Raw genomic sequence first — 15,886 nt, forward strand, 5'->3', positions numbered from 1 at the left:
GAATACGGTTGATAAAGTGGACACTGTATAATTATAAGAAAACAATCACAGAAGACACGATATTCTGCAATAAGAGAAATTTGGACCTGTAGTCGTCTTATCTTACTATTCTAGAAACTGAAAAAAACAAAGTAACAAAAGACCGAACTGCAAGGAAAAGACAAACAGCAAGTCCCTTATCAGAATGGAAAAATCAAAAGCTAATAGTTATCAAAGGTACCATGATTATAATTAAATACGCCAGACGTCTACATAAGACTCATCAGTGACGCTTAGATCAAAATAGTTATAAAGCCAAACAAGTACAAAGTTGAAGAGCATTGATGACCCAAAATTCCAAAAAGGTTGTGCCAAATACGGCCAAGGTTAGCTATTCCTGGGATAGAAAATCCTTAGTTAACACATCAAAATAATGGAAAATGACTAGGTACAGACGTTTCCTTACATAGAAAATAGTGGATTAAAACTTGTTATATAGCTAGCTACATCTATTACTAGTATGGCAGTCGCATAGAGTTTCATTATATTGACTACAATGTGTGAGTCCGCATTGTGTAACTGTTATGTTTTCAATTACTGTAAACAAAAAACTATGTTAACAAGTATAAACAAAATGGCAAGAAGACAACTCATACAAAAGCACATCAGCAAAAATGAAAAATAAGAATATAACAAATTACCATAGATGAAAATCACTATGATATTACTTCAAGACCATGTCTCATTTTTGAAGATGATACAGAATACTTATCAAGAAGGTCGCAGTATCTTCCGATGAACTTTTTTGAAAGATGAGACGATCTTTGGCATAACCCGGGTTTAATGATTTTCTACTAAGACACTGATGACGTTTTATAAGATACATTTTTCTTTTAACAAGAAGATGGTGTTTGTCATGTCGTTGTCCATTTGACTTCATTGTAAAGGAGATATAGTTGTATAAAGTTAAGATATTTTTTAAATATTGCTGCAATGTTGTTCTGTGATGGTGATAGATAACTTATTGCAGATTTCGCGATTTTCATTGAATAAGATGTACGAAATATTATGGCGGCTATAATTTTAGCGAATTCCAAACTTTTATCAGTACCTTTGCATGTACACTTTAAAATTTGCGGATTTTTTTTGGCGATTTTGTTCTATAAACAAAAATACCCGAAAATGTACACCCAGCGAAAATAACCCGCTATACGGTATAACTTACTGCTTTCATTTTTAACAGCACTGGGCCGATACCTCTGCTGGTTGACTATCAGTTATCGACGGTGTCATCAGCTCAGTAGTCCGTACTTCAATACTTATATGATTTATAAACGGAACGTTTCTAAAATTGTCCGTGTACGAATTTTGAAATTAAAAAGGAACTTAGGTTTCAACACCCTCAGGTCGTACGGTGATCTATAGATATTAATTTTTGTGTCATTTTGGTCTTTTGTGGAGAGTTGTCTCATTGGTAATCAAACCACATCTTCTTTTATTATACTTAGATTGATTTTTGCTATTATTTTTTTTTATGTCTATTTGGTTATATAGCTCTTCAACTGTTTGATTCTTAATTAGAGATCATTGGCTTTAGGTGTTCCTGCTGAAGGTAAAATCAAGAAAAGCGCGTCGAATGCATTATTTATAAAGTCTTTTGTTATATCTTTTGTCTAATTGATACATTCTGTCTCTCTTTATTGAATGCAACCCCAAAATGAAATTCGTAGTTCAGTTTTATGAAAGATTTAAGAGTATTCACGAATTAAGTGTTCGATGTTAACATTATATGTAAGATAAAGGGATACCTATAATAAAGAAAAAAGAAAAAACCCTTCTAATAACCTCCTTTTCGGAGCACTGGACCTTACACCTGTTTTTGTTCAAGTTTCGTGTCGCCAAACCTCCAGTTTTCTGCCTGTTCTTTTTTAACTTGTGGTGTTTGGCTGCCCCTTTGGTATTTTTATGGCCCCGCAACGAAGTTGTCGGTGCCATATAGTTTTACCCTTGTCCGAAATTCCGAAATTCCTTATTTCCGTAATTCCGAAATTCCGTCATTCCGCCATTCCGTCATTCCGCAACAAACCATTATACGGGTTTTTTTCTAACTCCTTCAGATATTGGGCTGATTTTTGGTATGTGAGTTAACCATGATATGTTGCAGATAAAGTTTAAGTTTCGATCCGCTTCGCTAATTTTTGTCGAAATTACGGGCTTTGGACTTCGATAAATTGTTAAAAATCACAGTTGTACGGACTTTTTTTCTAAATGCCTTCAAATATTGGGCTGATTTTTGGTATGTGAGTTAACGATGATTAGTTTAAGATCAAGTTTAAGTTTTGTTCCGCTCTGCTAATTTTTACCGAAATTACGGGCTTTGGACTTTGATAAATTGTTGAAAATCACAGTTATACAGACTTTTTTCTAAATGCCTTCAGATATTGGGCTGATTTTGGTATGTGAGTTAATTTTGATGAGTGGAAGATCAAGGTTAAGTTTTGTTCCGCTCCGCTAATTTTTACCGAAATTGCGGGGTTTGGATTTTGATAAATTGTTGAAAATCACAGTTATATGGACTTTTTTTTCTATACACCTCCATATTTTTAGCTGATTTTTGATATGTGAGACTACCATTATGTTTGTTTCCACATGTGTTATTCAAATTGCAAATTTTTCAACTTTTTGGACGGGGCCATTCGTGTCGCTTTGACACATCCAGTCTTCTATGTCTTGTAAGAGATTAATGCCATCATTTCATTCAAATGTCAAATTGATAGTTTAGGACTAATCATTGATCAATCTTTAGTTACACATGAAGGACAAAAAATCTTTTGCATGCTATTCTGTATTTTCTTTATCTATTATTATATATATAAATGCTTAAGATTGGGCATTGGTATATATTTCCGCAAAAAGAATGTTTCTTAGACTTTGCTAAAATGAAGATTTTATTGTTCTTTCATTCCAAAAATGTGATAAAAAATCACCGATCTTGTTTTGTTGCTGCAAGTAAAAACAAAAATGCCATTATTCAAGTATGAATTTTTCCATTAGAATTATCTCTCCTTAAATGGCTAAGTTGAAAAATTGATTTAAAAAACACCTATATTTGGTATTTGTCTTAATAGTTTGGATAATGTTATAAATCACCGTTTTCTTTATTCAAACCAACTGTCTTACACATCAATCGCAAATCTGTCTATGAATATTTGCAGGTTGAAGCAAAAAAACTAGCCATATGGTGTACTGCTATTTAACAATCCAAGATGGCAACCTAAAAAGCATTCAATGTACGTATGTTGATAAATTTTAGTTCTTAAACTCATTAACCAGTTAACAAACATATTGTTTCCAGACATCTCTTTATACGAAAACTTCTCGAAATTTAGGGCATATTTTAGTATATGTATATAGATCTGTATTTACTCGTCTAAGAGTTGGTATTGCGTTGTTTCATTAAAATGAATGACCAACGTATAATCAAATATATTGTCTTAGTGAGAGATAAATACTTTTATAAAAAAATCTCTCCGATTCAAAGCAAGGACGTATGTTAGTTATACGTCCTTGTTCAAAGTAAAAAATCTCTAAAACTGACATTATCAAGATGCTTGATTTCTGGATTAACAACATATTTGTTACGTTTGGAGGACGTGTTTTTCAAAAAACTATCAGCATATCAATTGGCCCAATTGTGCCCCTCTTCTTGTCGATTTGTTCCTTCATTCTTATGAGGCTGACTAGATATAGAAACTTCTAAGGAAGTTAGAAAAGAAGTTAGCAATATACTTTAATTTTACTTTCCGCTTTAAAGACGATGTTCTCTTGCTATATAATTCAAAATTTAGTGACTATGTTGAACGCATTTATCCCATCGAACTAGATATAAAGGATCCAACAGATAGATTAAGTTACATGTATAATATCTTGACTTATATCTAAAAAAAGGACAATGAGGGTCGGTTGAAAACAAAATTTTACGACAAAAGATATGATTTCAGCTTCCTAGTTGTAAAATCAGGAGCCTGAAATTCAGTGGTTGTCGTACGTTTATGTGTTACATGTTTGTTTTTCGGTTTTTTTTTTGTACATAAATAAGACCGTTAGTTTTCTCCTGTGAATTGTTTGACATTGTCATTTCGGGTTTTTAATAGCTTTCTATGGGGTATGGGCTGTGCTCATTTTTGAAAGCCGTACGTGGCCTATAGTAGTGTCATTTTGGTCTTTTGTGGAGAGTTGTCTCATTGGCAATCATACCACATCTTCTTTTTTATATTTCCACTCTTATGTAGCAACATTCCAGCAGCGCCTGAATACGAAGTATATATCTCCCAATTGATACGATTTTACCGGGCTTGTATTTCCTATCATGATTTCCTTGCTGCTCACAAAGAAACTATTAAACCAAATGGTGAAGTTGAGATAATTTCTTTGCAAATTTAACGGACGCTGGTTGACCGTTTTGGAATATCCGTTTCACGTGTACATATAAAAAGTAAAATCACAAAAATACTGAACTTAGAGGAAGATCAATTGGGAAAGTCCATAATCACATGGCAAAATCAAATAACTAAACGAATCAAAAACGAATGGACAAGAACTGACTTGACATATGATATTGGTATGTTCCTTATGTCGTTACTACAATCCCGTACTTTATCCACGAATGCTTTTTCTTTCTTAGGCATGGCGTTGTCAGTTTATTTTCGATCTCTAAGTTTGAATGCTTTTATGATATCTTTTGCACCTCTTTTATATAGATCTGTATTAATTCTTCTAAGATACCAGGCTAATAATTAGGAAGACTAGACACCAGTTTCGACTACAAAGACTCATTAGATCAGTTTCTTGTCAAAATTGTTGAAAGGCCAATCAAGTACGAGTTTAAACAGCTTTGAAATTTTCGAATCTAAGGAAATTCTACACGAGGAATCAATAACCTTATCTGTATTTGCAAAACTTTTAGGTGTGTCCTCAAAAAAGAGAGGGATTAATACTCTTGAATTTTGTACTTTTGTTGGCCTTTTTTATGAGACCGTCACTGGTCAGTCTTTTATAGACATTATGTGCGCCTGGCGTACACAATTGCAGTCCTGGTATCAATGAATAGTAAGTTTACAGCCACTGGGTCGATGTCACTGTGAATGGAGTTATTTTCCCTGAGAGTTACACCAGCCCAGTAGTCAGCACTTCTGTGTTGACATTAAGTTATTATTGATTATAGTGATATTTATAGATTAACTGTTTATAAAACTTTGAATTTGTTCAAAATAATAAGGATATTCTACCCCAGAAATAAACTTTATTTTGCTGTATTTGGCAAAAAGTTTGGAAACATACTCTTTAACTTTGTACTTTGCTTGGACTTTAAGAGACTTTTTGATGAGAGAGTCACTGATGAGTCTTTTGTAAGCGAAACGTGCGTCTGGCGTACACAATTTCAATTGTGGTACCTGATTAGTATATTTACTGTATCAATCTCATCGTTACAGGTGAGTTTTACTTTATCGACTATAAAATCTCCCTTGTATCGAGCATTATAATTTGGATTCCATGTATAGTTCAAAGAAAGATAACTATGATTTATTTTTATTTCAGTTGATCGAAGTCCTAAATCATTACATTTTTTTGTCGATAGTCAACAAATTGAGAGATGATATAGCACTTTCAGTGGTTATTGGTTTTTGTCGGATTTCGCACATATATATTTCAACAGGCCAAAGCCCAGAAGGATAATACCAAACACAAAGTAAGCATCTGAAAGTTCAGAAAGAATAATGGGATAGAATGATTTTAAATACATAAGTGGTTTCAATCTTTTATGCGCTGCAAAACTTCTGTTTTTATTTTGTTTCGAGTCGGTTTTACTTATGTATAAAAGGTAAAAAAAATCTACACAGAGGAACAGGTGATCAATATGCTGGAGTTTCTTATTGGTGGCACATTTGTTGAATTTGGAGGTATACTTTTCAACAAATTTTCGGTATTCCTGTGGGAACAAACTGTGCTCCTCTTCTTACCGACCTTTTTATTTGCGTCTGAGTCAGTCAGATACCCATAAAACATCACGAAGATCAAATAGGCCAGATCATTTAGTTTCATTTTCAGATATATTGATGATGTTTTTTCCTTTAACAATCCAATATTTCCTCACTGGGTTCCATTAGTATATCACCGAGACTAAAGATACAATCACGGCTTCTTCTGTCTCATTTTAAGACTTATACATCGAATTTGACATATGCAGTCATACAAGTACCAGAATCTATGATAAACGAGACGATTTTAATTTTGAAACTGTCAATTTCCCCCACCTAGGTAGCAAAATATCAACATCATCTGGATATGTGATGTACATTTCTCAACTCATCCGGTATTCAAGAGCTTGCAGTTGCTATTCATAATTTATAAAACGTCACCAGTGACTGAGCAAAAATTGATGAACCAGGGTCTTGTTCAAGAACTTCTCGTCTTATTTTTAAAAAACAAAGTTCATCGAAAGCTAACAAAACTTTGTTGATATATATTCCATCTCAGACAACATCACAAATAATACACGATGGTCTTGAAGTATAGATTCTAGATACTGACATTCTTTGTCATCTTAATTATGTGTCATAGTGGGTTTTTTTTATTTGTCTTTATACATTATTACTTTTACTGTTTAGTCTATTTCTTGTAATATCCATTTGACGTTGATCGGTACTTTAACATCCCGTCATTGTGGTATTGTACTATGTATAATTTAAGTATTCTTTTTTTGTTTATGCTTATCCGATTATAAGCCTTTTTGTTTTTCTTAGTTGGCATGCCCCTTTTTTATAGGGTTATAGATTATAACAATGTTGACAGATGTACCTCTAAGTTTGACATATGTACCTATTTTGTCTGGGTTTTTTTTGTTCACAATTGGATGTCAACATCATGGAATTTTATACGGATGTCACACCATTTAGAGGATTAGCTAGCTATCAATAAAGGCAACAGTAATATACCACTGTTCAAAAGTCATATATAAAACAAGGTTTAATCAACCATTTTCTACATCAGAAAATGCCTGTACCAAGTCAGGAATATGACAGATTTTATCCATTCGTCTGATGTGTTTGAGTTTTTGCCATTTGATAAGAGACTTGCCGTCTGGAATTTTCCACGGAGTTCTGTATTTTTGTTATTCTTCTTTTAAAATAAATTCTGTATATTTTTTTTTAATTTCATTTTAACATTTGTGTGTTTCTAATGAAGGCTTCTACTGTTGGCTCGATGAGACTGTTTATTCCCGACGGTATCATCGACTTGGTAGTCAGTATAAAGGTACCAGAATTCAAGAATAGTAAAGATAACTTCTGGTCATTATCAGTGATGATGTTAAACGAGTAAATGAAGGATAAATTGTGGCTACGACTAAGGGAACAAAAAATTTGAGAGGCAAGGAAAAACAATTAACAGTGATGTATTTAATAACATGCTTGTAATGAACATAACAAAAATCAATGGATTTCAATAAAATAACACGTCTTTTTCATAATTTTCTTGATGACATATAAATAAAATTATGCTGAAAATAATAATAAAATCAAAATACATGCAATATATAACAAATGATTCAGAATTATCGGTCATAAAATATTTGAAATGAATCTCAGACTTCAGTCATCACGTGACTTCAAGAACGAAGTAACGTTTAATTTAAACAGGCAAAAGATTTGTGTAATAAAATAATTCTTACCTAAATATACAAAAAAAATCAAAATATGAATTTATTGTCATTCAGACAAAAATATAACCAACTTGAATGGGCATTATCTTGTGTAAACTTGGCTATTAAAATGCTCATCTTTGTTTTATGCTTCTGAAAATGATATCTGTGTTTCATGCTTATGTTAGCACAGAACTCAGAAAACATACAGAAATATATGAATGACTATAACCATATTTAGTCATTTCATCTATGTTAAAAGTTTACTTGTTTTTTACAAACCATTTTATGAATATTCATGTTACGTTAGTCTGTCTATCATAAACTTTCATTTCATTTTTTTTTCGATACCAATTGGACATATTATTTAGTACTGCCAAAATGATTATTTTAAATCAACGTAGCATACCTTGGTGTAGCAATATTGTTTGAATAAATAAATGCATGTATAAAATATGACAAGATCTTATTTGAATAAAGAGAGAGATCAGTCTGCATTCAACTACCGACAAAACATTTACCCTAATCCTCCTCAGGTTCACTAGTATACTCTTTCATTTTAGTCTTGTGTCTTACCCTAAATAGTACTAGGGGAAATGATATGCCTTAACATTATTTCTGAATTTAATTTGTGCGAGGTAAAGAGGTTTTTGTACATACTATGACTATATAATAAAATGTAAAATCTGTTTTTTACTATGCACGATTTAACTTTAAATACCATCCTCCTCTGTCTAATCATTTAACATTTGATTGTCTCGTTTTCGAAAGTAGAAATCGAGATTCCACTGTCATCAACCTCCGTCCGTGGAGTATTTTCCTTATTGCAATTAAAGTCACGAAGTTCTTCAATCTTCGAAGATTCTTCATAATGGGATAAAGCTGAATCGTGTTCATTTTCATAAGTTAGGAAGAAACCATTATTATCCTCTGAAGGAGAAACGTCTGTGTGTCTTTCATTACTTTTTTCTGAAATTGTTTTATTATGTTTATGATCTTTGCTCTCCTCTTTTGAACTTCTAATCTGACTCCTGTTTTTCTTTATTGGTGTCTTAACTGTTTTTAACGTATTCAAATCTACTATTATCTGAGGAATTTCCTCCTCCTTATCCACAGAGCTGTGATCACTTCTTTCTGTGTTAACTGTATTTTGAACTGGTTCGCGGTTACTTTTACGTTTCTCCATGTCTGAATGCTCACCAAATAGGTGTCCTTCCACTCTAATTGTATCTAATGTGGTTTCTGATAAAGAACTAGCAGTCCGTTTAGATTCTGAGCTTGCATTATGTCGTGGTTGTCTAGGAGTAAGGCTGTCTTTACTTCTTTTCGATGAATCTGATATGACACTGTTGCTTTCTTCAATTACATCTTCTGTTGATTTAAAGTTGATTTTTACAGAAATTTTCATGTCTGGAACAATTTCACTTCTTGTTGTCTTCGTTAGATTGCTCTCATCACGTTCTGTGATGTCCGTTAGATTACATGCGATGCTCTTCTTCGTTTGTGCTGAAGTAGTACTTTCGTGGACTCGTAATAACTCTAATGACAAAGTAGGAATCTTTTGTTCTATGTCATATGATTTTTCATCATTTTCTTCGTATGCAACAGGTTCGAAATTGTAATTTTGATCATTTTGCTGGAAGTCATTATCTGGGTCACCGCAAGACGAATTCTCGCGAGAGTCCACATCTGCGAGAATACTGGAAGCTGCTCTGGAAGGAGGGGATGTACGAATATTGATACCCACTTCAGAGTTTTGACATTCAGAATAAAGACTAGGATTTGGAACACGAGTAGGGGACGCTGGAGATGTAAAAATAAATGGCTCATTGATGCGTTGCACTGATTTTATTGCAAATAGTTCCTCACTTCGTTGAGTTTCAGTTTCAGCTTCATTAAACATATTTCTGTATTTGTTATTGTAAGTATTGTTTACACGCTGTCCCTTTATGAGGGACGTTTTTACAAAATGAGGCTGCTTATCAGCGTCTAAAATCCGCTGATATCGTCTTTGAAACTCTTGATTGCTGTTAATGTTAATACCATTGTTGATATTGGACCCAGTAGTGTTTATTGTTTGTCCAAATGCTATAGGTTTTTTTCTTGATAATTTAACACGATTTTGATAGCCTTGGAAACCAGCTGAAAAGATATAGGGCATTTCGGACTCGAGCATATTAAAAGCATTTGGTTCAAAACTAACGTGCTTAGCCTCGTCATCATTTTTGGATTTCTCAGATTCCGAACTTCCAGTAACCCTGGGTAACAACTTAGTCTTTGAACGTTGTTTTCGTGGATTTATGGCATTGCTCTTGTTCCATGGAGAATCGAGTGATTTTGTGATTGTTTGATTTTTATGATTTCGTACATCCCGAAGATGCACAGATCGTGAACTTTTTCTACTCCGAAAGCTTGAAGGAGAAGACTTTCTTGCACTGGAACTTTTTTCAAAGGAATCTTGTGCAACTTGTCTAAAATAAAGTAATAATAAGGATGTTTATGAAATGTGAAATTAAGATAAAATTGTGTTCTATAACAAAACAATAATATTAATGACATATAAAAAGTCAGGAAACAAAATCGTACGAAGTGTTTCTTGTTATTGTAATTTTGTCGTAGAAGGGTATTTAATCTTTTCTGTTTGGTTAATAGATGCTCTGTTTGGATTTCTGACTCCGTTATTTTTTTTTTTGGATCACTATAAAATTTTGATTTTCTATTTCTCGCATACATAACAAAGACGCTTCGTTGCCTTTTAGCCTGGTATCTACAAGAGTTAATTTAGTCTTTGGAATATGGTTAATCACTTGTAGCATAGATTTGAACATATGGGCATATTCAACAAGAATGTGTCCATAGTACACGGATTCCCCACTCCCACTATCATTTTCTATGTTCAGTGGACCGTAAAATTGGGGTCAAAACTTTAATTTGGAATTAAAATTAGAAAGATCATATCAAAGGGAACATATGTACTAAGTTTCAAGTTGATGTAACTTTAACTTCATCAAAAACTACCTTGACCAAAAACTTTAACCTGAACTTTGCACTATCATTTTCTATGTTTAGTGGACCATGAAATTGGGGTCAAAACTATAATTTGGCATTAAAATTAGAAAGATCATATCATGGGGAACATGTGTATTAAGTTTCAAGTTGATTAGACTTCAGCTTCATCAAAAACTACCTCGACCAAAAACTTTAACCGGACGGACGAACGAAGGCACAGACGGACGGACGGACGGACGAACGGAGGCACAGATCAGAAAACATAATGCCCCTCTACTATCGTAGGTGGGGCATAAAAATATTATTCTTTGCAATGTAAACTCTTTTTTTTAAATTTCGAAGAGGCTAGTATGACTATTCAGTTTATTTAGCATATCAAGTATACCAACCAAGATAAAAAGGTATTGGATTTATCATTATTACAAATGTGTTGTGCCGTAATATTGTTCTTCTGACATTAGTCAGAGATGGCAATTACATCTGACGTTATTTTGTTAAGAATTTGCTTGGACCGCAGGCGCCAGCCATACAGAAAACATGAAATTACCGACCCTAAATCGTTTTAGATTCATTTCAAGAAGATAAATCATACATCATGGGATACCGTATTCAAATGTTTCCAGGAATGGTTACCTCCTTTTCACGAAATATCCCCTGTAGCACAAGCAAAGGCTTTATTTTTAATCAAACTTCCATATTTTTGTTTTTTTTCCTTTTTTTAATTGTAACTGCAGTTTTTTTTTCATTCCGTGTGTAAAGAATTTGGGAATAAATTTTTGCATTGGACCCAAGCATACACAAACGATATCCAATCTATCGGCCACAAGATATTGCGTATACTAATCTGTTGCATCAAATTCAATTAGCTCCAATTATTACAAGAACTGTGAGAAAACAACTCTTAGACCGTTATATATTTTAGAAAATGAGGTTACATCGCTGAAAATGTAGAATTGGCTGATAACATTTTTTTGTTATTGACCCATTAGAAGGGAGTACGTGATTTGAAGGTATCCATGTGTGCAAAAAAAATTATCATAAAGGATCAAATGATGTTCGATTTGTATTCCTCAAATGGGTCTATGGCGATTTTAAGACTGATACTTGTCACCTCCAGTATGAATGGGTAATTTCAATGTTTTCTTTATGGGCTGCACTCATGGACGTCTCACAGTCCCACCAATTCATAAAAAGAAAGATCATCAGATCAATTTTGGACTAACCTCACATTTCTTTATAAACATTCGATAGGTGTGTAAATATGTCTATCAATAAAAAGGTCAATTACTTTATCTTAATTGGCAGGTTGTCCAAAGACTTGTAAACAGCTTCATTGTTTCGAAGTCTATCTCGATGAAGCTTTATGATGTATCTTTTGGAGATTTCCTCTTTTGATATACCCAAAGTATCATTCCGGTGATGTGTTGTGCCAATGTGTGTAGGTGGCGCTCTTAGTGACAAAGATGGCGGGATTGTTCCTTTCCGCATTAGTTCCACTATATGAGGATCATCTAAATCCGCCATGTCATGGTCACGACTGAAAAATAAAAAAAATATATACCAGATAAATATGTATTTTCGATTTTGATGGTGGGTTTTAAGGTACTCTTCAAATTTTATTTTTTTTTGCGTAATAACCACAACGATTTGCTGTATTCATAAATAACAATAATTTCATATCGAACGGTTAACTATGTCGGCGTGATTTAGCAATTTATTTGGTTCCGAATGCATTGAAACGCCATATGTAAATGAAATGAACAGGATGCACTTGTACCTCATGTAGAAAAGTCACCCAATACACAATAAATCCACACGTCACACTATCTCATCTCATTTTCACGTAAAATGGTTAAATGCCTTATAAAAATCTAGGATCACTTTACTGCATTCTTCTTGATTCTAAATAATGCCAGATACATTATCAAAATTCAAAGCCGTTAAAACACAATATAAGTTATTCCATATTTATGATATTAATATGCAACCATTACATATAAACAACACCGGGTAAATGTTTTACAGCGTTATTGATATACAAAAACATTGCTTTTGTAGTTACAATTTCAGCTGATAAGAAACTAATTAAGTAGAGTGTGAAGCAAAATAATATGTGCGTAATGAAACGATGGTGACTTCCAAATAAAACAAAAAATCTAAAACTACTTACATATTGCAACACAAGCACACACTATTTACTATATGTTGAAATTTACTGCTCATGTCAATAAAATATCTTTTAAAATCTGTAATATTTGCCTCATTAATTTGAATCTATCTTCAAAAAATCTCATACCATTCAACTAAATATATATGTTCTCTTATTCAGTGCATTGTTAAAATGACAATAAAAACAATGAAAAAACACAAGTTTATTTGTGAAATGGTATAGAACCAGATAAACGGTTAAAGTTACTTATTTATTAAAATGTCTTTGTCTGTAGAACAATATAAAGTAAGAGAAAACTGGTTGTCATGTTTGCATATATTGGTTTTGTTTACAACTATTGAAATTTAAAAATCAAATTATTAATGAAACAATTTATAACTCGGGCATATGATTGTCAAACCATAGTATACTGTTACTTAATTTTGGTGAAAAAGTTATTTGAGAATTAATAAAAATCTTATTACACCATTTTTAACGCACTTTATTATGCAGTAACATTTAAATTGATTCATGAAATAGAATCAAATGTCTATTGAATGGTCTACTATGTTTTGAAAATGAAATGTATTACGTTTTAATATTACAATGTACCCACCGTCATTGAACATAAATGAGGAAGTCCGAAAAATACCACAAACCATTGCAACACAAACACGTGTTCGATGTACCAAATATTTCTTTCTTTCAGACGGTTTTAAATCAAAATCATGGTCTTTAGAGGATGTGATAATGTGTTACAATGTGTATACATAAAATTCTTAATAACCATTGTATGCTTTCAATTGTCACTCAAAAATATTTAATATTTAGTTACGTCATAAGTAGCATCTATTGTGCTTTGATATCAATGACAAATACGTTATTTATTTCTTCCTATTTTGTTCACAAGAATCATTGTTTGTTAAAGGTTAGCTTCTTAAACCTCATCTGTATCAAGGACCGCTGGAGTGAGAATCATTGATCATTGAGATACTTTCATTACAAAAGTATATTTTATAAAGCATTATACTTTAATGTACAAATATTTGACAAAAAATATTTTGATTTTTAAAAGTACTTGAGCCAAGTGACTTTATCAACCTTCAATAAAACCTGCGATAAGTGTTTAGATATACATTTCTTTACATTTGCTTAAAAGCGAAAGTGAAAACATAATTGAATTTCAACTGAACATATAGCTGTCAATTTTTTATGTAGAGTAAATTAAAAACTTAAGAGGTACTTTCAGCTCTGATCTTAAATCCTTCTACATTTTTATTTCAATAAATGTAATAAAAAAAAGGCAAAACATCTCATAATCGTTGACATCAAGATAGAAGTCTTTTACTATTTAAATATGATTTTTAAAGATATAGATAAACTCATCATAGATACCAGGATTGATATTTTATTTTTGCGCCAGACGCGCGTTTCGTCTACATAGGACTCATCAGTGACGATGAAAAAGTGTTGAAAAGGCACATATTCCAAAGGCGCTGTCACTGATAGTTACTTGATAACGAAATTGCAATTCGAAATAATAAAAACTATTCATTATCTTAAAATGCAACTGTGAACTCAAAAGTATCCAAACATATTGAAACAACGTTCTCAATACAGTCAATGTTCAGAAAAAAATGAATTCGCTATCATAGTTTAAGCCCAACACATACAATTCGAGATCCTTTTAATTCTGCTAAACCTTGCAATACTTTCTAATCAGTGTAAGGTACTGCAGTAGTGCTACATTCAATATGCTGGTAAAACGAACGTAACAATAATAGAAACTTGAACACTAACAAAATAAGCAAAAACTGGAAAGAAAACTGATAGTATCTAATAAATTATAAAGGAGAGGCCAATGATACCAAAAGGACAGTCAAAACTCATAGATTAAAAAAAAAACTTACAACGCCATGGCTAAAAGAGAAAAAGACAAACAGACATAATAGTACACAAGACACAACATAGAAAACTAAAGACTTAGCAACCCGAACCCCACCAAAAACTGGGGTTGATCTCAGGTGCTCCAGAAGGGTAAGCAGGTCCTGCTGTACATGTGGCACCCGTCTTGTTGTTTATGTTATTACAAATCCGGTAAATATTCTAATTCGGTATGTCACATTTGTGAAAATGAAAGGGGTTTGTAGTTACGACATAAGGAACATATCCGATATCAGCTGTGAAAGGGTTATTCCATAACGGTCAACCAACTCGTGATGGTGTCCGAAATATTTACGAAGGGATGATTTCAAGTTCACCATTTGGAACTCTTCGTTTAATAGCTTCCCTGTGGGCAGCAACTCTCTATCGAGGAAATCATGATAGGAAATACACGCCCGGTAATATATGTAATATATGTACACTGTGGGAAAATGAAAATAAAATATTTATATGAGCTTTAGAAACAGGATGAAAAGTGAGACTCGTGGAGCCGTTTGCGGTTTCGTAGCGGATAGAAATACATTTTTTTTAATTTCCGGCAATATATGAATATTGTTTTTATCCTGTTATTTGCATCCTGCACGTCAGTATATCCAAATAATGTCTCTAATTTGCCAAAGAGATCGGCATAGTTTAAACGTGGACGGCGAAGGGGATCCTAAAAAGACCTGTTACACAAAAAGACATATCCACATAACCGTTTGCTACTATGGAAGCGGATTATGACAGGAGACTTATTTGTGGAAGTACAAAAATAAAGCAAACATGTATGTTTGTACCTGATGTTTATACAGTAGTTAGCTGACTGCAGGATATATTTAGCCAAATTTGAGAAGAAATTGTCGTTTCCAAATGTTTTCTTGTTTAGAGAAGCATTTATTTTTAGCAGTATTATACTTTTTTCTTTTAGATATAAAATATTATTACACGCAATATTCATGCAACGAATTTGAATTCCCATTTTGTTGTTGGTGGTGGTAGCTATAGTTAGGTCAACTTATTTCGATATATGTACTTCTAAATAAACTCATCACATATTCCAGAATTGAAATTTTATGTAAACGCCATACGCGTGTTTCGTTTACAAAAGATTCAAAATAAAAAAA

At 32.7% G+C, this 15,886-nt stretch overlaps 1 protein-coding gene across 6 annotated transcripts in view; it reads right to left on the bottom strand.

Annotated features, from left to right (window-relative positions):
• Nucleotides 1–7,431: 7,431 nt before the first annotated feature.
• LOC139510640 (uncharacterized) overlaps nucleotides 7,432–15,886 on the bottom strand; it is a 28,254-nt gene continuing 19,799 nt past the window's right edge. For 5 of the 6 annotated variants that reach the window (XM_071297194.1, XM_071297202.1, XM_071297217.1 and 2 more), the window contains exons 2-3: nucleotides 11,976–12,224; nucleotides 7,432–10,149 (exon numbers count right to left, since the gene is read on the bottom strand). In XM_071297194.1, the coding sequence (XP_071153295.1) occupies nucleotides 8,421–10,149; nucleotides 11,976–12,224 (1,978 nt within the window). In that variant the 3' untranslated portion in view covers nucleotides 7,432–8,420. Of the gene's footprint in view, nucleotides 10,150–11,975; nucleotides 12,225–12,857; nucleotides 13,037–15,886 lie in introns of those variants that run through there. The other variant, XM_071297207.1, reaches the window with a different exon arrangement.

This window comes from Mytilus edulis, chromosome 1, assembly GCF_963676685.1.
Source record: "Mytilus edulis chromosome 1, xbMytEdul2.2, whole genome shotgun sequence".
In the NCBI taxonomy this organism is placed as follows: Eukaryota; Metazoa; Mollusca; class Bivalvia; order Mytilida; family Mytilidae; genus Mytilus; species Mytilus edulis.